This window comes from Fragaria vesca, linkage group LG5 (genome assembly GCF_000184155.1).
Source record: "Fragaria vesca subsp. vesca linkage group LG5, FraVesHawaii_1.0, whole genome shotgun sequence".
Classification (NCBI taxonomy): Eukaryota; Viridiplantae; Streptophyta; class Magnoliopsida; order Rosales; family Rosaceae; genus Fragaria; species Fragaria vesca.
The window spans coordinates 9,968,866-9,992,754 of record NC_020495.1 but is presented as its reverse complement, the minus strand read 5'-3'; the positions used below and the strand labels follow the sequence as shown (position 1 = coordinate 9,992,754).

General features: G+C 38.5%; 6 protein-coding genes across 6 annotated transcripts; 3 read left to right on the top strand and 3 right to left on the bottom strand.

The window, feature by feature from the left end:
* The first annotated feature begins 899 nt into the window (after positions 1 to 899).
* On the top strand, positions 900 to 3,224 carry LOC101304870. Its single transcript, XM_004299473.1, has 6 exons — positions 900 to 940; positions 1,166 to 1,313; positions 1,463 to 1,629; positions 1,997 to 2,089; positions 2,167 to 2,325; positions 2,975 to 3,224. Exons 2-6 carry the CDS (start codon positions 1,181 to 1,183, stop codon positions 3,065 to 3,067), a joined length of 645 nt encoding a protein of 214 aa, XP_004299521.1. The 5' UTR covers positions 900 to 940; positions 1,166 to 1,180; the 3' UTR covers positions 3,068 to 3,224.
* Positions 3,225 to 4,250: 1,026 nt separating this feature from the next.
* LOC101304577 lies at positions 4,251 to 9,769 on the top strand. Its single transcript, XM_004299472.1, has 11 exons — positions 4,251 to 4,743; positions 4,923 to 5,180; positions 5,364 to 5,606; positions 5,734 to 5,883; positions 6,141 to 7,585; positions 8,062 to 8,135; positions 8,267 to 8,348; positions 8,422 to 8,547; positions 8,740 to 8,846; positions 9,000 to 9,157; positions 9,287 to 9,769. Exons 1-11 carry the CDS (start codon positions 4,303 to 4,305, stop codon positions 9,527 to 9,529), a joined length of 3,327 nt encoding a protein of 1,108 aa, XP_004299520.1. The 5' UTR covers positions 4,251 to 4,302; the 3' UTR covers positions 9,530 to 9,769.
* A 411-nt stretch (positions 9,770 to 10,180) lies between these two features.
* LOC101304285 (surfeit locus protein 1-like) lies at positions 10,181 to 12,999 on the bottom strand. The gene is made up of 7 exons (XM_004299471.1): positions 12,742 to 12,999; positions 12,550 to 12,647; positions 12,027 to 12,265; positions 11,335 to 11,509; positions 10,968 to 11,251; positions 10,609 to 10,691; positions 10,181 to 10,417 (listed from the first exon to the last, which is right to left on the bottom strand). Exons 1-6 carry the CDS (start codon positions 12,929 to 12,931, stop codon positions 10,622 to 10,624), a joined length of 1,056 nt encoding a protein of 351 aa, XP_004299519.1. The 5' UTR covers positions 12,932 to 12,999; the 3' UTR covers positions 10,181 to 10,417; positions 10,609 to 10,621.
* A 717-nt stretch (positions 13,000 to 13,716) lies between these two features.
* LOC101291536 (lipid transfer-like protein VAS-like) lies at positions 13,717 to 14,703 on the bottom strand. The gene is made up of 3 exons (XM_004301197.1): positions 14,338 to 14,703; positions 13,991 to 14,042; positions 13,717 to 13,817 (listed from the first exon to the last, which is right to left on the bottom strand). The coding sequence occupies exons 1-3, from the start codon at positions 14,701 to 14,703 to the stop codon at positions 13,717 to 13,719; spliced, it is 519 nt and encodes a 172-aa protein (XP_004301245.1).
* A 684-nt stretch (positions 14,704 to 15,387) lies between these two features.
* On the bottom strand, positions 15,388 to 18,083 carry LOC101304000. The gene is made up of 4 exons (XM_004299470.1): positions 17,507 to 18,083; positions 16,529 to 16,690; positions 16,144 to 16,359; positions 15,388 to 16,016 (listed from the first exon to the last, which is right to left on the bottom strand). Exons 1-4 carry the CDS (start codon positions 17,981 to 17,983, stop codon positions 15,807 to 15,809), a joined length of 1,065 nt encoding a protein of 354 aa, XP_004299518.1. The 5' UTR covers positions 17,984 to 18,083; the 3' UTR covers positions 15,388 to 15,806.
* Positions 18,084 to 20,757: 2,674 nt separating this feature from the next.
* LOC101291248 (ABC transporter G family member 1-like) lies at positions 20,758 to 23,537 on the top strand. The gene is made up of 4 exons (XM_004301196.1): positions 20,758 to 21,123; positions 21,245 to 21,424; positions 21,535 to 21,803; positions 21,875 to 23,537. The coding sequence occupies exons 1-4, from the start codon at positions 20,758 to 20,760 to the stop codon at positions 23,535 to 23,537; spliced, it is 2,478 nt and encodes an 825-aa protein (XP_004301244.1).
* Positions 23,538 to 23,889: the final 352 nt, after the last annotated feature.

Below are 23,889 nucleotides of genomic sequence, written 5' to 3'. Positions count from 1 at the left end.
ATCTTAGGTCTATATGAGTAGGTCATCTCTACAAAATTTCATATGATTTGGTGATCGTTAAGGCTTTCAAAAGTTTGATTTAGTTTTAATGATCTTGAACGGTCAAGCTTATGTCAAACTAAAACCGTTGAAGGTTATTAAAACTAAATTGAACTTTTGAAAGCCTTAACGATCACCAAATCATATGAAATTTTGTAGAGGTGATATACTCATATAGACCTAAGATATGAACGGTGGAGATGTAAAATTATAATCGGGAAGTTGGTGTAATACCCTATCCCTATAAATGGCTTACAATAGGGATCCCTCATTAAAAAGGCCATGTATATACAGCCCCCTTCCATTGAGGGATCCATATTTTTGGCCACTTTCTAGGGATAGGGCATTACACCACTTCCCAATTGAATTTTTACATCTCCACCGTTCATATCTTAGGTCTATATGAGTAGATCACCTCTACAAAATTTCATATGATTTGGTGATCGTTAAGACTTTCAAAAGTTTGATTTAGTTTTAATGATTTGGAACGGTCCAGCTTATGTACAAACTAAAACCGTTGAAGGTCATTAAAACTAAATTGAACTTTTGAAAGCCTTAACGATCACCAAATCATATGAAATTTTGTAGAGGTGATCTACTCATATAGACTTAAGATATGAACGGTGGAGATGTAAAATTATAATCGGGAAGTTGGTGTAATGTCCTATCCCTATAAATGGCTTAAAATAAGGATCCCTCATTGGAAGGGCTTTGATAGTTAAATATATAAATTGTTATAAACGATTAAAATTACATCGTGTATTAATACAAGTGAAAAACCAAACACGGGGGACGTGGACGCGTCAAAATTGCAGAATCAGAGTAAGGGGTGAGTGAAGAGCTTTCTGTACCAGTCATCTGCAATCCATTAACCGTTACTCACCTCTCTCGCTTCTACCAGGTACCACTACTCTCTCTCTCTTCTTCTCCTTCTTATTTTGAATGATGGAGTCCCATTCTATTCATATCTACTTTAAGCCACTGAACTATATGTTTCTGAGTAAGAAATACCCAAGAAACTCAGACAAAATGAGTTTAATTTAGAGATAAGAAGGAAGTGCCTTTACTGCTCAAAGTTGATTTTATTGTGTTTTTAATTGGGTTTATGCTTTGGGTTCATGTGAAGAAGATTATTGCAGGGATGGCATCTCTTCCACTTGGAAATACTACAAATTGTAGCTTACTATGTGAAAGAAGACCCGTTTCGTTTATGGGCATCTCGGCTCTTCCATTGACACAACTGAGGATTGGAGCTTTTGCTGGTTTGGTGAGAGGTCAGTTGGGCGTAATCCAAAGGACTTGCCTTTAGTTTGTAGTATTTGTTAATTTATGGTACATTTGACAGGTCTATTGCTTTGAATTGAATCCATTGGTCATTTGTCTGTGAATGCTGAGTTTTTTTTTTTTGCTTATAAATCATCAGGAAGAGCTGCAACACACAGCTTATGTAGAAAGGAGATGTCCCTTTTCTGGGGTAAAGGTTCCGACGGAATAAACAAAATGAAGTCGAAAAAGGTGATCTTTACCATCCCCAGAAGTAGTTCTTCGAACTCTAATGGGGGTGAAGAGAACTCCCCTGATAATGCCAAGGTATGCATGTGCAACTAACATGGTGTATGAAGTATGATTCTTGCTTCCTGCATTTTAAACCAGCCCAGGAGTTATATTTCAGTATATATTTACTTAATTGGTACTTTTAGTGACGAGACAAATATGTGTATATCGAGTTTTTACTTCAAGTAAAAACCATATCTCTAACAGCTGAAAACTTGAGTAGAATAATGATTTCACTATCAACAACGCAAATCCCAACATGTTAAGGGGATCTCAGTGAAGGCTAAAGATGTGAATTTTGGTTCAACGAGGTTATGGCTTTGGATGTCATCTGTTGACAGATTTTGTGTGCTTTCACTCTTTCTACAATCTAGTTACATGTCTTGTTGTTGTTATGTTTTAGAAGCAAAAATCTTTTGGATACTCAAGGAAAGATGTTATATTGATTGGAGTTGGAGTAACTGCACTAGGCGTTGGCTTGAAAAGTGGATTAGAGGTACTGAATTTTAAACAACTCATTCCTTAAGTTAGCATATTCCAGTCCTGTAACTCTTGCTAAAATGTTATATGCAGTTTGTAGGAGTTGATCCATTACAAGCAGGAAATGTCGTTCAACTGGTACTGGTGTTGGGCCTTACGATTGGATGGATTTCCACTTATATTTTTCGAGTTTCTAATAAGGAAATGACATATGCACAGCAATTGCGTGACTATGAAAGCGCAGTCATGGAGGTAATTTTTTTTTTCTGCATTAAATTTTAACCACAGTTAAGAATCTCCACCTCTCTATCTGCTTGCTTTTCAAATGTGCAATGAGTTGGATTTGGGTCATAGTGAAAGTAGAACTATATAAAGGGTCGTGCACTGCTTTTCCTTATATTGTACCCCAACTTATTTCATAGAACAGATTGATTATAAACACTTGCATGTTGTTCCATATTCAAATGAGTTTCCTGTTAACATCTAGTATTGCTGCTACTACTTTGCTGTCAATATTAAGAATATTAAGAACAAAAGATAAGTATGCTAATGTGAGCTGAAGTACATGTTTAACAAGTTATTAGCTGGCATATTTCCCAAAAGTTTCATAGATAATCATAATCTGGTTTCATAGTAAGAAACTTTTATTAAAGTTTGAAGTTTGTCTACATCAGTGGAATTTACTCCTAATAAGAATTCATCTGATGCCTGAAACCTGTAGGCAGTGTCTAATTAGAAACTCCACAGCAATGAAGTTATAGCTTAAGACCACACTGCAGCTGTTCAAACTGATCTTTAGCCTTCACTCATCTAATGACTGTCTTATTTTTATTTTTATTTTTGTGTACATGATTATGCTATTCACTGAAAACCCAATGGGGTCAAATTTCTGGATGTGCAGAAGAGGTTAGAGGGCCTAACAGAAGCAGAACTAGAAGCGTTGCTTGAACAAGTTGACGAAGAGAAGAGGCGCCTTGGCGAGAAAGTCAACTAAAGCCTTAAAATGACGCTGTATATAGAGAGTAGTGAGCTTATAGATACATTTCAAAAATATCCCTCGTATGTACTCTAAAGACCACACAAGCAAAGTAACAGGTAATGTCGAATTCTCTTCATTACATTACTCAAAACTGCAAAGGAATTGGGAATGATTTGACAATAGGGACATACTATATGAACACTTTGTGTGTGCCTACATGTGGAAAACATAAGTACAATCCAATCAAGTGGAATGTAGACAGATTGTGCAACATTACACATAATATGACTGACAATTGGGTGTGTAGTTCACGTTTGATTGCCCTGATCACGTATCCATTTTGGACCAAACCAAACCACATGAAGCTGCAGATTTCCTTTTCATCTACACTTCCACACTTTCTGGTTAGAGCATACAAAGGTAGGTTTCTCCATCTGCCTTCAACTTAGAGGAAACAAGCTGTGAAAGTGAAACCCTAGCAAAAGCAGCTGAACGGATTCTACGCACCAACGTGCATTTGCATTATTAATGTGCAAATGCTTAAATCACCGTATCCAAAGATCGAACGAAGACTAGAGAACGTAAATTCTTTTTTTTCATTTTCATTTTTAATCCGATCAAATTAAGCACCCATGATAAAAGTACATCTTCTTCAACCTCGGTTTCTCATCTCATGTGTTGGAAACATTTATAACTATTTTTTTTTGTTTCAATTTTATTAATGGTATTAGTATATATACATGATAATACGATGTGAATTACTGAATTAAAATATTACATATAAGTCGTTAGATGGTGCATAGAAGAATTTTCGCTGGACGTAAACATTAACACTATAACATTAGCTTGATGTATCGAAGTTACCGGGATGGGTAAAAATAAACGGGCTACCGGAGAACCGCGAGAGTCAGTTGGCAGCTGCCATAGAACTGTAACACGTTAACATACAAACGCGTGGCGGGTCCCACAGCTGATTGACTGCATGTAGGCCAGGTGTCCCCATATTATTACGCCTTGCCAATTTTTCTTGTTTTTTTTTGTATTTTTGTTAATTCCCGAAGATCGAGATCACTAAACCCAATCATTATAACCGTCGTGTCCTCCAGCCACCACCTCTCCCTCCATGCCTCTTCTTCTTCCTCTCTCTAAAAACCTTCCCTCTTTCTCTCTCTAGACTATTCCCATTCCTACACAGAGGATGCGATTCCGCGTCGTGAAATTCCGAAATTGACCTCGCCGCCGGGACTGAGATGGCGATTGTGACCGGAGATCGCTACCTGGAGAAGCTGGTCCAGTTTGTGGAGAAGCACGCCGGCTCTCTGATCGACGGCTCGTTAGTGCTGAAGCTCAACCCAGCCGGCTTCCACTACGTCCACTCGCGCCTCGAGGCCTTGCACGAGCTCGAGAGCCTCCTCGCCGGCGCTCCGGTAGATTATCTCCGAGCCTATGTTTCCGACCTCGGCGACCACCGCGCGCTCGAGCAGCTTCGGAGGATTCTTAGGCTCCTTACCTCGCTTAAGGTCGTCTCGGTGCTGCCGGCTCCCGGTAGGGACCCCACGCCGCTGTCGTTTTGGCCGTTCGGGAGGCTTAGGGTTTTGGAGCTTCGCGGATGCGATTTGTCCACGTCGGCGGCGAAAGGTCTGCTCGAGTTGAGGCACACCTTGGAGAAGATCGTCTGTCACAATTCCACTGTGAGTTCAATTCATTTTTTGCTTTCAATTTACTATTTACTTCTTGTTCACTCTTCCGAGTTTAGTTTACAAATTTTTATGCATTAACTGAATTTCGTGTCGATTTTCGTATTTTCGTTTACAATGCAAGTATCTATAGTAGCTATCATGTGCTGATTGATGTGAATAATGCATGTCAGGATGCTCTGCGGCATGTGTTTGCGAGTAGAATTGCAGAGATTAAGCACTCGCCGGTGTGGAACCGGTTGTCATTTGTTTCGTGTGCTTGTAATGGCCTGGTTCTGATGGATGAGTCTTTGCAACTACTTCCCGTAGTGGAAACTCTTGACCTGAGCCGAAACAAGTTTGCAATGGTTGACAATCTTCGCAAGTGTGGCAAATTAAAACACCTAGACCTTGGTTTCAATCATCTGAGAACGATTGCGTCAATCGGTGAGGTACTAAAATTTACTCTACATATATATATAAACGTTAAAATTGGGCATTTGGAATCAAAATTAAAGAAGTAATCATACAAGTTTACACAGAAGTGATAATCCCAGTTGTTTTGGTGTAGTTTATTTATGTTTAATCTAGGACTTAGATTTGGACTCATACTCCAATTTTGTTGGACCATGCAGGTCACCTCTCGACTAATTAAACTTGTTTTGAGGAACAATGCTCTATCTTCATTGCGTGGGATTGAGAATTTGAAGTCACTTGAAGCGCTTGATGTTTCCTACAATATTATTTCCAATTTTTCAGAGTTAGAGTTCCTTGGTGGTCTTCCATCTCTACAAAGCTTGTGGTTGGAAGGGAATCCATTATGTTGTGCCAGTTGGTATCGGTCACAAGTATTCAGCTATTTCTCTAATCCCGAAAAAGTAAGTTATAATTTATTTAATATCTCCCTAGACTCTCTCTGTTTAGTTGTGACCGGTCTAAGATTTGAAGCATTCATTTCATTTTCATCTTTCTTACTTGTTTTCTCTCTGTTGTATGGCTGAATAGTTGAAGTTAGATGATAAGGAAATCAGCACCAGAGAGTTCTGGAAGAGGCAACTAATTATTGCAAGTAGACAGAAGCGACCTGCAAGCTTTGGGTTTTATTCCCCTGCAAAGTGTGATGATAAAGGAGATGCAAGTATCAACAGAAGAAGGGTAAGCCCTTGTTAAAGCTGTTGGGATATTTTTGCACTCATCTGTAGAGAAGCATATTTACTGGTTACCACTACACTTGAAGTGAACATGCCTTACTTTAGACACTTGATAAGCAAATTTAATCCTGTGTTTGGAAAAGATTTCTGTATTCAATGGATCTTTTTCACTTTTGATAAAAATATTTCTGCTATGTGTATTATCATCTACTCTATTGTTGACTGGACATTTATGATGTCTTACATGATCCTATATTGCAGAAAAAGGTGTCACGTCTTGCTTCCATTGTAAGTGAAGAAGGGAGCACATCTCTATGTTCTGATCAGGAGTCTGCGTCTTGTGACAATGAGATTCAAAGCAGAGAAGAACTTGTTATATCTGATGATGAAGCTGAAATTGTTGATTTGATGACTAGAGTAGAGCTAATGAAAAAGGAGCGCTCTGTTCTTTGGTTGCGGGAGTTCAAAGAATGGTTGGATCATGCTCCTGAGGATTCTGTGGACAACAATAGGCATGGTGGGATGACACTGCATAGTGGCAAGGAAAATTATATAAAAGAAAAGGCAAGCTGGATGCAGCTTGGTGTCAACTCCAGATTTATTTCAGATTACGCACATTCCTCAGGAGATGAGAGAAGTACAAATGTTTTAGATTCAGATAGTTCTTTCTTGGATATGTCCACTGGTCTGCATGCCCATCACTTTGATCAAATTGGTTCCTTGGGGAATGCTGGTTTCGCCAAGGATACCCTAAAAGACAATTCACATGAAGGAACGAGTAATGTCCCTTTACAAGCAAAAAGTTTCCATGGTCACATATTCACCAGTCAAAAAGGTCGTAGGATGGTGGAAAATTTGAGTATGTCGTTGAGTTCTATAGATGATATTTCTGAATCTCGCTCATCGTCTGTGTTCCCGGGATCGCCACCTCATTATCAAAAGGACATTCTTCATCGTCGTCATAACTTAGAGGAAGAAATTTTACAGTTGTCTGCAGAGTCATTTTCAGTGGCATCTTCTGATAGTAATACGAGCTGCAGTGAAGATGACCACTGTGAGTCTAGGCACTCCATTCCTGAAGGTCATCAGCTACTAAATAAGAGTGTGGAAGAAAATCTGTCTTCAGATCCTTTTAGGTTGTATGACATGAGATATGAGGTTCCACCTGTAAGAGGAAGTGACAGGAGTTCAGTTGGAATAGGTGCAGAGAAAATTTCAAACTCAGACCAGTCGCTGCAATCACATGCCAGTGTTCCAGGTCACACTCATGATGGTGAGATTGCTCATTTTGTTGATGAAGAAGGTGATTTAGAGAGGACAAAACACAGACAGAAAATAAAAAGAAGAGTTGTTACTCTACTAGAAGACGAAATTATGGTTAGGCAAGTAGAAACATTACCAACAATAAATGGTAGTATGGAAAATCATATAACGAAACTGGAAGATGAGCAAGAGAGTCGATCTTTTTATGGGGTTAACTTTGATGAAGTTATTGGTAAGAACCAGATGGTGGCAAATACAAGTAATATCCCACTTCCAAATGATAATACTGGATCTTCTGGGGCAGAGTGTTGCTCTTCAAGGAGTGATGAATTTATTGAGGACTATTTCAAAAAGAGTGTTGCAGACATGGGAAATAATGAAATTTGCAAGCAGTACATACGCTGCTATTGTATACTTGAGCAGGATTCCTTATATAGAGAAAGGTAAACCTTTCCTTGATTTTCAAGCCTGATATTGTACATGTAAGTATAGAGAATTTGTCAATGTTAGGTGGAGATAGCTTTTCGCTAAAATTATATCACCTTTTCATTTGTTTTCTCCTGTATACTGGTCACTGACTGTTTTATTCTCTTGCATGATTTGGGTTTCTTTGTTTTGAAGTTTGGTCTTGCACTACTGTTATTATTTTGATGTTGGTGAAAGGCTTCGATAAATTACACGTGTTTTATACTTGATAAATAGTTTCGTGTCATATACATGTTTACTCTTTTATGAGTGTGTAGTACATACTTTTGATATTTCCATTATGACAGTCCAATAGATAACGTAAATATGTTCTCTTTTTATGGGATAAACATACTTCAAGCTTACGATGATGTGGTCTTTTTGTTAATGGGTATCTTATGTGGAGTCAAGCACCGGCCCTTTTCTGCGCTTATATCTCATGTTTTACTTGCAGAGAAGTAGCTGTCTTGCTGAGCAGTGAAAACAAAGTGTATGTGCTACTAATTGGTACTGGAGGTGATGGATCAGGTTGGGTTTCAAGGTCTTTGCTAGTGATTTGTATCTCATTTTCTTATCCTCAAGCGATCGTTACTTGAAGATTCCCTCGCTGTTTGGTTAACTTTTTGAGAGCTGGTCTTGATGTTGATCATGTTTTGCAGGCACTATCTTGAATTTGCAGGGTTCTCATAGTGTTGAAGACATAAGAGAAGTGGTAGTTAGCTTAGGACTTCAGGTTGTGAGGTTAGTGAATAAGGTACTTTTAGCAGAGATGACACTTGACAGTTCCCTAACAATCTTTTGCCTGTTCGCTTAGGGTGTTTTTCGGGGAGAGCGCAACCTACCTGTTTAAAACCAGAAGCATTGAAAGTTCCAGACAATTACTTTCGACTTTAACAGTTATCGATTCTTATTCTCCAATCGATAAATTTTGTTTGAGAAGGTAGTTACTTTCATTTTCCTAAACATATTAGTTGGAAATACCTATTGTCTTGCATGTATCCATGTATTTTTTTTTTTTTTTTTGAATGATATCCATGTATGCAGTATGCATATGTCTTGTTAGTTCATAGAAATGTGCATATATCTATTTCTTTGTTATGATAGACTGTGGTTTTGGAAATTTAAATGGCAGTTTGGAGCAGGTTCAGGTCAGATTGTTTGAGAAACAAATATGTGGAGGTTCTAAACTGAGCATATTCCAGTATTCTATGGTGCAGTTTTGGTGTAGTAATGTTGAAGGTATGATATATTTAAGTACATTCTTTGAAGGGATACAATGGAGTTCAAAGGACTTAACTTACCTATTCAAATTCTGAAGAATTCATGACCTATTTAGCTGTTTTCCTTCCAAATTTTCTTTTGCAACCCTCATTTGAAATTTACATCTCATAGATGGATCATGGCTTTCAAGATCAATATTTGTGGCTGGAGAGCATTTATTTGTGTGCTTTGAAGACCTCATGCAGTTTAGCTCTTTATCAGTGGATACGCCTCTACCTCCATATTTTTCACTCGACTTGTGTTGCTCCATTGCTGACATATCTGAGCTGGTAATGCCTTTAATTCACTGAACCATTTTCTTGAAATTTCATCGTAATTGCTTTAACATCCATGAAATCAGCACCTGTTCATTCTTGATTTCCATAGTTCATATGTTTGTGGTGACGCTGTCTTTTCAGGTTGTCGAGACCAGGGAAAGTCGGTTTTTAACCATAGCTGTTGAGTGTGCAATGTCGGAATTCTCCACACCCAAGGCTGGGAAAGAAGACCCAGGTGAAAATGACATAAACACAGCTTCAGGCTCTATGACCTGGAAACTCAAGTGGTTTTCTGAAGAGAGTCGGTTCAAGTTTGTGGCATTGTTGAAGGCAATCCATGCTGGGTTGACTCTTTCTCCTTTGTTGATAAGATGTATATCATGACATAATTTTGTTTTTCTTTTACCCTCCGATTTTGTTAGTTTCTTACCCTCTGGTTTTGTTAGTTACGTATTCATTTTATTCTTTAGGCTATTCCTTATGATAGGGTTTTGTTTTCCCATTTGGTTGCTGATAATAGTGAGTCTAGGAATTCTTTGATTTGTATCCATTTAGCAGTGCTCTCTTGTCATATACTACTTTGTACAGTGCAAAGATCAAATGAAATCACTCTTTCCCCTGTTCGGTTTACTTGTGAATTCTTTTTTCACTTGAACTATGGAGATCATCTTTTTAGGTTTTGACACTGAATGGGCAGAAATGAGTCCTCAGTCCTACAACTTAGATCGGAGATTTGGCATAGCATGTTCTCAAATCGATACGATGTAATATGCCAACGGGGTTGGATATCTGAATTTGTTGAATCTCTAGTACGGAATGCAAAACAATCTGATACAATGCAGAGCATCACATGGTAAACAGAAATCAAATTTTCTTATCATTATCTCACCGGCATTAATGAATGAATGCTTTTCTTCTTTATTATGCTGCAACATGAAGATAAGGCAACAAGCCGAATCTCACTCGTTCTGACGAAGATGAGGGGATGGTAACAAGTAACAACTGAAAAACCTTACTCTTCTCTGTAAACTTCTAAACCTAATGATTCGTAATTTGACCATCCCTTTTCCAAAGAAAAGAAAACGGTTTGGCCTTCCTTGTTCCCAAATATCCTAGACCACGTTACAGTAGTCAATTTCATACATGCTTTGTCTACTCCTTCCGAAGACATCTTTCTGCGCCAGAACAAAAACGGAGAAAGAAAAGGTACAAACAGTTTCTTGTTTCTCTTGTATTCTAAAATGCTTGCTGTGACTTGTGTGGATATCACTCCTGCAATAGAAAGGGAGACGATTATTACACACCAACACCGCTAGTTATACTCTTCAGATGTTGACGACGTTATTTGCTGATGATAATAAACTTTATGGCTGCCATTCCAGCATTTACTTCACAGCTTAACATTCTTAAATCAACATTTTCATTTAAACAGAGACTCAAGATAGAGAGGATCAGGATCTTACAATGGAGTCTCTGTTATCTGCGTATCTTTTTTGGTCTTAGTCTCTTGAAAGCCATAAACGTAACTGCTGCAGAGAGAGAATACCTATCCAAATTGAAATCAATGTCAGAGGTAATATAAGAGACTGCAGCTGTCATGGAAATTCTACATGCTTACTTTTTAGCATCATCATCTCATTACTAAACAGAAGGGAAAGTCTGTTAGCAATGACGCAATTAGCACATCACATGACCAGAAAAGACAGACTATGTGAACATGACAATTAATCACTTTGCTATGTTTGCAAATAAGTTACTCATATCATGATGCAACCAGATCTGCATGTTTAAAAACATGACAGTGCAAGGTGCAATAGATTACCATGTCAAAGTATAATTCAGATGGTCCTGAGGCATGACTGAACTCCGAATCAAGGTACTGCCATCTTTTGGAAGTGGATACGGATTACTAGGATTGACATCTTCATGTATGTCCTCAATGTAAATAGTATCCTCAGGAAGTCCAAATGTACGAGCAATTGCAGGAACATCAACATAGAACCATTGACCAGAGTTTGGATCATTTGGTGGAACAAAAATGCTAGGCTTTTCACTCCCTCGAATTACTCCAACAACTTCATCAGGAGCTTGTGTAGGGGGTTGATCCTGTAAATTGCACAAAAGAAGTGTTAAAATAAAATCTGTAATATCTACCACAGAAAAACAACCACTGACATAATGAAAATAACCTCAACAACTTTAGGCTTCTTTGTCCAGAACCTCCACCAAGATGCTCTTTCCTCCTCTTTGCCAATACTGGGTGTTGTGTTAGAAGGTTGTTCATCATCTTGTGGAAGTTCTGAAGACTTTTCTTTCCAACTGCGGGGGACCCATCCTCTATTGACCAATATTGGCGGCTGTGAACTGGATGAAGAATACTTAATACAGTCAGCAGCTAACCGGAAAGCTATTGTAATTTGTTTTGGAAGTCATAATGAGGAACAAAAGTTTCGGAAGCGATACATAGATGCCATTTTGAGCGAAAGATTATGGGACCTTGAAGTGTTAGAGCTTATAACCCTAAATTTTTGATACAGAACAGTTTGCTTAGCAAGGAGATACTTTAACTTCTATAAGGCCTGATCTTGACATTGATGAACCAATGTGAGCAGAGACATTACTCAAAGTCCTTGGTATACAGAAGTATTACATCCCTTTTGATTTGAAAATATGAATAGTTATTCATTGTAAAATATGGGATCAAGATCAGGGAAATTGTAACAGAAATATGGATGACTGATCAATGGCTCAATCTGTAGAAGACCCTATTAAGAACTCAACTTTAACACATTTGAAAGAGAGATATGAAAATTGTATGATATGATAGCAGATATATTGTAACCATGGTCATGCGAATTTATGAAACTCCAATTTCATCTACCTCTCAGCTTCGTCAGAAACTGGCAAAAGGGGTGTAATGACATAGTAGCCATTTTCAGTCACTCCTGAAATGCTTCTTGAACGAGGGCCCACATAGATCGAACCTTTCTCATCAAAATGTCCTTTGCATAACACCCTCCTAAACTCCAAATTCTCCAATTCTTTGGTTGATGGAGAAACATGGTTAAATTGCAGTGGTTCCATCTCCAGCCTTTTCCGTCTATACTCCAGCATTTGTATCTGTAGCACAGAAACAATGGCTATGTTGAGTACACAGTTGAATCAATTATCGAGTGTTCGGACTCATTTCTTATAGTACAACCATAAAAACGCTCAACTATCTGAAATATGCATGTTACATTTGAAGCAACTATAATGTCGCAATAGCTTTTGTGTGTATTACAAATTGCTTAGTCTGATACCTGTTACAACTTGGTTTGTATCATTTCGTACTGCAAATTACTAAAGCCTCAACTTTGAATTTCCAAAGCAATGAAACAAAGGAGGAGAAAAAAACATAATACCTTGTCTTGCCTTCTGACAATCTGCCAAGTTCCAAGGCCAAAGGTAATAGCTCCAGGAAGAAACAGCAGCCATTTCGACCATCTGGACCTTTCCCTCTCTAAACAAAGAAAACAACCCACAAAGCAAAACTGTAATTAGTAAAGCTTCAATCTTTGCGCAAATTGAAACAGACCCAGAAGACAAAACCCCACCTGGAGCTTGGGAAGAGATTGCTGATTGAAACTCAGGTTCTGAGGAAGCTGCAGCAGTAGAGGAGCTTGACAATGAAGAAGACTGAAATGAACCCAATTGACTGGGAGTGGAAGAGAGAGAGCCTCTGTTACAAGTGTAGAGTTTGGTTATGGTTTTGGCAATGGAGGTTGTTGTTGTTGTTGTTGCCATGTTGATGAATCTGACATTTGGTTTTGTGTTTTTGTGATCGAAGGGGTTTAAGAGTTTGAGTTGTGCTGTGACTTGGGAGCATTATATTTCAGATTGGGCTTTATATGAGTCCAATTTTCAAGCCCAATCTTGAAAGTCCATGCTAGGGTTCCCAAACATCTTCTATATAAACCTCTGCTCCTTTGTAGCCTTTCTCTCTTTCTCAATTTCATCTCCTGCCCCTCTGGTTTGGGTTTCATAGTCAGATCTTTTCTTTTGAATTTTTGTTTTGTTTTTGAGAAAAACACAGTTTTGGTTGTGGCAATCAGTATTGAATTTGAGGACTGAAATTCAGTCAGTCACTCGAGCCCTATTGATTGCCGATAGTTATGAACATCTATGCTTGCAGCTGTCGCTTTACCTTGCGGCTTTTGCATTCAAAAGTTCGTAGATTTACGTTTTCTATTATCATATATCAATCTGTTATTCTCGCATATTTTGTAGGAGGACTACTGATCCAGCATTTTGGGGTTCCAATTTCAAAGGCGAAGCCTTATTGCCATTTTCGGGTTAAAGAAAAATTACAGCTTTTGATGTCAGTTCAAAATCATACTATGTAATTCTGAATTGTGAAAATGCGGTTCATTAATGTAACAACTAAATAGAGAAGCACTAAAATGATCAACATAGTACATAGTCCGGAAAAAACATGATACATAGAAATGTAGCTACTACAAAAGATTTGGGAATGGATTCAAATCAACTCTGAAATAGGTAACTGGCTTCCGACTTATTAAGTAACCTATCTAAAATGCTGCTGCTGGAATGATCAGAGCCATGAAGAAGGTAGCAATTCCATATCCTGCGAAATGTGAGGTTGAATGAGCTGCATTTTTCTTGGGGGAACCTGATACAGCAAGGAAATAGTTCAGTGAAATTTGACTTATGTAAGGACACTAATCCAACTAAGTTTAAGTGCAGGAGTGGACAGTGTATGATACGAGTATGGAATCAAATAATTAGAAGCTAAATTGTGCAATTTCAAAACCACACAGATTAGCTGATCTGCAAAGAACTTACTATAGTTGGAAGCTGGTGGAGTTTCTGGTGATTTGGGTGGTGATGTTGAATCTGCACCAGTGATTACAAACATTTTGAAATCAAAACACAGTTAATAAGACAACCAACCATACATATGGCTTTAGCCTTAAAAATATGCGACATCATTGTGTTACACATAATTTTAACCCAATTAATCCCATCCCTGACAAAGAAGCCTTCATATATTCTTGATGCTTGGGGCTGCTTAGTTTGACATGTATTACTTACAATTATCATGTCATACACAAATAAAATGACATACTATCATGATCCGTATGCCTAAAACATGAACTTCAATTCATATACATCAATTAAAAAAGAAGCAAATTGGTACCTTTCTTGCAGATAGAGATGTCAGCATTGACACCACAGGCCTTGGGAAGCTTCAACGCCTCATCCTGAGTAAGGTTAAGCTTCTTCAACGTATCAGCATTGTTAAACAATCCACACAGGCATTTCGTGTCGTCGGAAACCATCTGCTTCAACGGCAAACAGCACGACACCGGCACCTTCTCCGGTGCATGCAAATAAGGTTGACATGGAATCAGTTTCTTCACGCATGGCATTGAATCAGTTGGATCACCGCCACCAGTGACAAACCCTGCTAGTCCTCCTCCGGGAAACTCCACCGCAGACGAGGACACAAGGCACATTAAACCTAACACCATCAGAAACAGACACTTTGAAGCCATGGTTATGGTTAATCTTAACTTCAAGAAGAGAAGAGAAGGATGCAAGTGAACAATGAGAGGCTTTCAGTTTGGTTTCGCTGATCGTATCTTATGGTTTTATAGTGAAAGATATTGGTTCTGTGATAACTGCTGTTTGTGGAGGGTTGGTTTTCCTCATGACGAGGTGGTTAGTTTTAGTGACGGAGTTGGTTTTGGACGCAAATCTAAATCGTGGAACCGTTTTCCGGCAGTTACAGATTTCTTAGTCCACAGAAGATTTTTGAAGATTTTGTGCCCGTTTTGTTTCGTACGTAGAAGTTATAAACTTGGAAGTTACGAATCATCATCACCGTTGCTCAAGAAAAGAAAACGAGTAAATAGGGACAAAATGAATAGCTCCTTGCTGAGGTATCAGAACGTTTGTCTCTGAGTTTTGAGATGAAAAAGGAATGGGGGATGCGTATAGAATCTGCAGTTGTTTTGCTTGCAGGAAAAAAAAGTGTAAAGTTTAACACCAGAGCATGATATCATGGAATCCTTTCCCCATACTATTACAGAATTACACGATGATGAATGCAATTGGTAAACTTGAGTTTCTCATTGAGCTTCACAAATTCGAAGTGTAAATATGTTTAACTATTTTGAAAGTCTGCACTTTTTTTGGGTCTGAAAAAACCTGCACTTTGATCTGTATAATTGTTATCATGATTCACTAATAAGGGTAGTCTTTCAAATGGACCAACAACAGCAGATTTCCAAAAAAGATATTTGATGATTTTCATACAAGTTATATAGTTACATCAAAATCAGGCTTCCACATACAAGTTACATTAAACAATGAGGCAGCTTCTACAGCCAAAAAATGTGAGAGATCAAAAGAATACATCTAACTCGTAAAACATGGTACAAGCAAGCAGAAGCTCTTCCAAGCATCGAATGATTAAAACCGCATCATTTATAGCCATATACTCATTTCTTCCCTTCCCTTCCCTTTCCTTCCATACTGTTACCATCATACAGGAAGGTCAAACAAACAGGTGGCAAGCATTTGCTTCTCAGTTTCCAACTGGACTGGAATGATATTCAACCAAAACAGATGTACATATATCATGAGGCGTTCAATTTCATATTCTCCCAAGGGGGGACTCATCAGCATGATCATCTACCAACCAAAGATCATAATCATGAAAGCGCTTTATCTTCTTCTCGAAACCTAAGATATAGTTATTGTGGATTATAACATGCATCCCCTTGGTTTCCTTTACCCATGTCTTGTTCTTGAAATATAATCCTCCAGTTGGGAATGCTGCCTGTGGCAGCAAGTACAGATCCGCCTGCAGAAAATCATAGACATAATTAGGTGAAAGATCCCAACATGTGTGGCTATTGAAAAATTTCACCTGCCAGCATTTGTTAGCATAGATGTGAGATATGAAGCAAAAAGATCAAAAGGAATAATACCTGTGCAGCATTTTTGTCTAATGCCCAGTTAAAAGCAGGTTGATCATTTGCTTTCTTTGCTCTGGACCAGGGCTCCTGCTGCATTTCCTCAATCCACTTCTTCATAATTAATTTTGCTCCGCTTGTAGGACGTAAAAAGATCATACAGCTGCATATGTAAGTGCGCCCTTTCTTACCTATAGGTGGCAAATCATGAGAATGGTTCAGAGGTTTGACCTGGTCACCCAAATACAAGAAATTACTTCTAGATACCCAAAATAAAGTGCAGGCATTGCTGAAGTATAGACAAGACTTCTGAGGTCAGATCTAATAGACTCCTACAAAATTGTTACAATTAAGAACTTCGTCTCGTGAATTATTGTTAATTAAAGTTGGTGTTACTTACTGGAGTCATATCATCTGTGAAGTACACATCATGATTCCCTACCAAATAAGGAAAGGGATCAGCCAACCACACCATATCAACGTCATTGTACATCACACTGTATCCAAGCTCCAAAATGTTTAATAGGTGGCGCGGCCTTCTGGAAGTAAAGTTGAAGAATCCCTAAACCAAGAAACCAGCCAGAATTACTTTTTATAGACAATAGAGTCGACAATTTATGCGGATAAAAACTGATACAGAATCATGCAAGATACTAATTTTTTTTTACCAAAGCCCCCAAGGGGAAATATATTCATCACATGTATGATAGATCGTTACATACCCTGCTGCTGCCATTTATAGACAGACAAGGAGGTAGTGGTAGTACCCACCATGGTATATAAATAATAGACCTATTTCTATGAGCTTAAAATCGTAGAGAGAGCGGATAACCTCCTTCGGTACTACTCCAGAGACGCTAGATACTAATAACAAGTGAACTAACAGAATAAACTTTGCAACACAGATAATTGAAGCAGAAAACAAACAACAGGCAATCATCTCCTTGTAACCAAAACCAAGTCAGATTATCATTTTTCAAATTTAGCTGTAATACATCGAAAAAGAAGGAAGCTAGCACAAAACACATCTCCAAACCAAAATTATAACGAAAAGCTGGGGCATCATTGATCTCTCACTAAATCCTAGGTAACTCAGCTTAAATTCTAACAAAACGCCACATCTTCTATAACTATTACTATACTGATCCTGCACACGTCCTATATAACTCAGCTTAAAGTCTACAAAACATTTTGCTACAGAGACATGATTACATAGTGTTCATCATCAACAGTTGCAAACTTGCAATACACAACCTATTCATGAGCATCATAACATCACAACAAGCTCAAGCACTAACACCTATCCAAATTCAACTAAACCAACTAAAACTCAAACTACAAGTTAAACCAAACTCAGATACAAGATCAAGAAGAATACCTGAGAACCAAACTTATGGGCAGCCTTAGCATCAAGAGCTGGGGGTATAAGCACGGCGTGGCCCGGCCACCTCTCATTGACCTTATAAAGCGTCCCATAGTCCTCAGCAATCACAAGCACCTTATCCTGATGCTTCTGCCTGGCAATGCTGATCAACCAGTTGTTCAGAAACGGCAAGTAAGGCTCACTCACAGCACAAACAATCAAGGTCCCATTTTGGGCCACAAAGGCCGCAGCTTGGGCCAATGTGTAGTCCCTCCATTTCAGCTGGGACTTGTTAGTGATGGAGAACAGACCCTGCTGCATACTTGTCCATGGAAGAAACACACCCATGATTATTAACAAGCAGAGAAGGACTAGGAGGGTTATTGGGTTGGAATATGAGAAGGGCTTTCTGGGATTTGAGGGAGGTTGGGATAGTGGGTGTGGATCTGAAAATGGGTTGTGGAGTGGGCGCTGGTGGAGGAACGCCGACATTGGGTTAGGGTTTGGAGGAGTGAAATTGAAATTGGAGGAGGGGAGGTTATATTGGATGGGGGGATTTGAAGAGGGGGTTGAAATTTGAGGTGGGTGATTGGGGGTTTGTTGAAATTGGAAGGGAAAAGGGTCAAGATCGGAGCTTTGGATTTGTATTGTGCAGAGAATCAGATCAGGTGGAGGGAGGATCCGGTGTGGAGTGTGACCCGAACAGGTGTCCGAACCGGTCCCGCCTTGGATTTGGCGGGTTTACGTAGACTCTAGAGCATCATACAGTCCTTTGTTTCTTTTCTTTTTTTCTTTTGTTCAAGTAGTTCATTCTAAAGAAAATAGTTCATGTTCTATACGTGTGCTCTTCTAGATAGAAAAATGTTATATATTTATATACGTGTGGGAGAAATGTAAAGTTTTTTTTTTTTTTTTTGAGAATAGGATAAATGTAAAGCTTATCATGCTGGATTTGTGAAATTTTCTTGTTATGGATGGATGGGTTAGAAAAGAAAGGGGAAAAAACATGAAATTGGTACCTTGTTATGGGTATAAATTGCATTTGAAAGAATTATAATGATCTATAAAGTAAGATATCATGTCATTTTATGCTTCTTGCTCTTGTGTCACACTTGTTTTCATTTCTTCTCTTTTATATGTCTTTGCTCGTTTTGAGCTTTCATTTTGTAGTATTATATATTCAGACCAAAACAAAAAATAATAACATCTTATAAGTAAATCTCACCCTACAAACCAAATTTTTTTTTTAAACAAGAAACAATTGAACATATATATTGAGATATAAATTTTAGTAAATTAGTAAGATGTTGGAGTAAATTAAATATACACATATTTAAAATAAGGGGAATTTTATTATAAGAAAACTAGTTACTAATGTGATGCAATACTTAGCTACTATATATGAAGACAAATGTGAGGTTTTTTTTTTTTTACCCCCTTGACACTCTTATATGTTAAAAAGAAAAGAGAGAAGCATCAAGAGAGGGGGTTAGACCAAAACCTCTTATAACAAAATGAGATTGATCGAGTAAAGCAATGAAAGAAGACACCTTACTCCTGATATTGGCACGGCTCAATCAAACCATCAAGCTCCGGTTATTAATCGGCACAATGGTGAGGTTGAACCGCACCAACACCAAGAATATATAATGACTCCATGAAGACAACAACTCAACTTAACTGAAGTTATCCATAATTAAGTGGGACTCATTTCCTCATTTAGTTTGAAAGGACCAAAATCTGTTAGATTTGTCATGATTTTTTTCGTGGAGAAATATGTATCATGAGCTTCATTATAAATAAATCGCAAAATTCATGCAGGCAATGTCTTCCACTCAAGCCAAAATCGAAGAAAACAATGAAATTTTGCATTGGAATATCAAAAACAATGTCCAAGAAACCAGCATATCTCGATCTCCCAATGGCCGGCGATAGGTTTAAAACTGTTATTATTAAGGTCACAGCTAGCTAGCTGGTTGATTTGATTTAACAAGTTCTTGCATAGATGTACAACTATTTGTACTCTCCGAAAAAGAACTACCTCTGTCCTCTGGAGTCTGGAGTTATTGGAATGTTCTCAGTTTGAGAGGCCAAAGATTTTAACATTTTCGGACATCCCCAAAGTTTGGGAGCCATTGCCAACAAATTCAAGTGTTGTCAACAGGCATATTAGTTGTTCAAAAGTTTTGTCTCTGATGTTTCTACTGTCAGTCTGTTCTAAGAAATTCCACCAGAAAAAAAACGAAGAGGCAACCTTCATAGTACATTCCAATTGCATCAAACAAGAATCTGTGCAGGTTCTTGATTAAATCATAACAAGTCCAATTATGACAGCAAGTTGCTCCATCGAATTGTCATAATTTTTATCATCCAACCACAATCTGCTGGAAACAGCCAACTTTAGTTTGCACTTTTCTGATGAAAATACAATATCAAGTTTCTACAGATTTTTCGTATAGATCATCAGAGGCAGTTTCTGTTTACCTATTTTGAGGTGAAAACCAACTGCTATATTCTGCAAGGATTTGATATTCAACTGCAATAAGTTAAGAAAATGCATGAAATCAAATGCATAAACCTCAGTCGTCTAACTATAGTTAAAAAGTTAGATAGTACGTATTATGATCGAGTTGATCAGAAGAGAAGTAACCATGTCATCCGCTAAATCGTAAACCCTAATATCGAGTTTTGGTTCTGTATCATAACTTCATATCTGATCAATCACATAGATTCTATTTTACGTGTTTGTTGTTTCATGTCAATAGGTACGAAAGAAATGAGATCTCATTGTCAACTTGCTAATTAGATCGAATGAAAACTGTTGTAACAGATGATGATGACTTTGATTGGGAGATCAAACAAGTTTACTTGCATGTAATATTGGTCAGACTATGAGCTAGGCATATCTACTTTCATTTCTCATGTACAAATGAAACAAAAATAGGATGCCATTCGTGATTATCGAAGCTGAATTCCTGAAAGACCAAGATGAGCGATGGAGACGTACCTATTAAAAGTCATTTTCCATAAGTTTTGCCGTCAAATATCTCTAACTCTCCAGCTTCCTAAACTCTGTGCTCAATCACTCACAACACTCCAATACTTCAGATTACTTTTATGTTAATTACCGTCACCTCTTGTCCACATTCCACATTGGCTTCTCCTTCTTTTATACCATGTCACTTCTCACTCTCTAGGTCTCATAAACTTCTTCACGGCTTAGCCAAAGGAAGAAGGAGCAAAGAGTGCTCGTTGAGCTGAGCACCATGGCAATGGCAAAGGCAAAGCTAGGGCGGAACGACACAAATAGAAGCCTTGAGAGTCTGTTGGACATGGACAAAATAGTAGCTGCCAAGATTTCTGTTCCACTTCAGTTGTCGAAGATGATTCCCGGCCAAGGCCTTGAATTCAACAACCTTTCATATAGTGTAACAAAGAAGATACAGAAAGATGGGGTTTGGATCAAGAAGGAAGCTTATCTTCTTAATGACATCTCTGGTCAGGCTATACGAGGTGAGGTTATGGCCATTATGGGACCTAGTGGTGCCGGAAAATCCACGTTTCTCGATGCCTTGGGAGGAAGGATTGCTCAAGGAAGTCTTGAAGGCTCTGTTAGAGTCGATGGAAAAACGGTTGGTACCCTTCTCATACTAGTAGTATCACTGGTTTCCTATGTTTCTTTGAAAGGCTAAGATTGCACCATGCACTTCCACGCCGTGTAAACAAGAATTCTGATATTACATATTGTTGCAGGTAACTACAAGCTACATGAAGATGGTTTCCTCTTATGTGATGCAAGATGACCAATTGTTTCCGATGTTGACTGTGTTCGAGACTTTCATGTTTGCAGCTGAGGTTAGGCTTCCTCCTTCTCTTTCCAAGGATGAGAAGAGAAATAGAGTCTATGAGCTCCTTGACCAGCTCGGCTTGCAGGCAATAAATTCTTACTCTTTCATACACATTTTTATAATTGAAACTAACTGCTTAGTTGTATGTAATTGTATAGACATACATAGTGAATGATTACGAATTTATATATGCAGAGTGCAACACATACATATATTGGTGATGAAGGGAGGAGAGGAGTCTCAGGAGGAGAAAGACGAAGGGTCTCAATCGGAATTGACATCATCCACAAACCTTCTCTGTTGTTTCTTGATGAACCAACTTCTGGTCTCGACTCCACGAGTGCTTACAGTGTTGTGGAAAAGGTGAAGGAAATAGCTCGAGGAGGTAGCATTGTGCTTATGACCATCCATCAACCTTCCTATCGTATTCAAAATCTCCTGGATCGCATGACAATCCTAGCAAGGTACAATTCATCAAGGTTATGGACCTTATTTCACAGTACAATACCAACTTATATCTCACATGTGGTTGCAGAGGAAAGCTGATATATTTGGGAAGTCCGCATGGTCTGTCTGCTCATCTTTCTGGATTTGGAAGGCCAGTTCCTGATGGAGAAAACAACCTTGAGTATCTTCTGGATGTGATTAGAGAATATGATGAATCAAATGTGGGGCTAGACCCGCTTGTTGTCTACCTCCGCGATGGAATCAAACCTGATCAGATGTCACAAACCCCCCTAAAAACACCAAAAAAGACACCCCGACATTCTTATAAAAAGACCCCTTCGTCCAAACACATGCTCAGCCTCAGGAGTAAACTTTCAATAGGAAACTCAACACCTGGACCAGATTCTCGTCCATCTGATGATTACGATGAGGATGATGAATTTGAGGAAGAGGACTTTGACAACTCTCTGGAAAGGAAGACAATTCAGACACCAATGAATCATTTTACTAGTGGTATCTATAACCCTCGTCTAGCTTCACAGTTCTACAAAGACTTCTCAGTGTGGATATACAATGGTGTCAAAGGAACTCCTCGTCGTCCACCATCATGGACTCCTGCTAGAACTCCGGGAAGGACCCCCGGAAAGACGCCAATCTCAATGTCAGGATTAAGAAGTAGTGTAGTTTCAAGCCAATATGCAACACCTCAACACTACCCTCCTAGGCCCAGTAGTACTAGAACCCCTGTTGTCTTCAGCCCTTCGGTTGATGACTCTTCATATGGAGCATCATATGAAGAGTTCGAGATGGAAGAACCTGAGCTTGATGAGATAGAGCTGGGGCCTAAGTTTGCAAACCCTTGGCTCCGTGAGGTTGCGGTCCTCTCATGGCGTACAGCACTCAATGTGGTTCGCACCCCTGAACTCTTCCTCTCGCGTGAGATTGTGTTAGCTGTCATGGCACTCATTCTATCTTCCCTTTTCGATAACCTACATGAGGATTCCTTCAAAAATATAAACAGGCTTCTAAACTTCTACATCTTTGCTGTTTGCCTGGTCTTCTTTTCCTCCAATGATGCTGTCCCAACTTTCATCCAAGAAAGGTTCATCTTCATCAGGGAAACTTCTCACAATGCTTACCGTGCTTCTTCCTACGTCATCTCTTCCCTCATTGTTTACCTCCCATTTTTTGCCGTTCAAGCTTTGACATTTGCTGCCATAACCAAATTCATGCTTCACCTCAACAGCAGTCTTTTCAACTTCTGGATAATCTTGTATGCCTCACTCATAACCACCAATGCTTATGTCATGCTTGTGAGCGCCCTGGTTCCTAGTTACATCACTGGATATGCTGTAGTGATAGCTACAACTGCGCTCTTCTTCCTCACTTGCGGATTCTTCCTGAAACGTAGTCAGATCCCAGATTACTGGGTTTGGGTGCACTACATCTCCGCGATTAAGTACCCATTTGAGGCAATGTTAACAAATGAGTTCCAAGGAAAACATTGCTACACTGGCAATGCAACAGATCTTTCACCAGGGCCTATAGGAAATGTGCATTTCAGTAAATTGCATAATGTCACAGAATCGTTAAAAAGTTGCCCGCTGATAGGTCAAGATGTTTTGCAGTCGATGGACATCAAGCATGACAACATCTGGTATAATATTGGAATCTTGCTAGCTTGGGGTGTTCTATACCGGCTCCTTTTCTACATGGTCCTCAGATTCTATTCCAAGAATGAGAGGAAATGATGTATCTACAGCTTCATTTCCTTTGCTTTTGAACTAAATCCAAACCAAAGATTAAAATATCGGTTTGTGCTTATCTATCATAGTTTGAGAAATGATATGTCGATATATCATTAAATTTCTGGAAATATATATATATATTTTTTTTTTGAAAACTCAATTTAGTAGGCTTACATATAATTTGATATAAATGTAAACGTCATCTACATCCAAAAAGAGATTGTAGATGGTTGAATCCAATAAAATGATAGTAAGGATGAATCTAATTAGATGAACAGTTCGGTACTTCTCCACATTGATTATATCAATAAGCGTTTATAAGTTTTAACCAAATTAATTATTTTCATGAATTTCG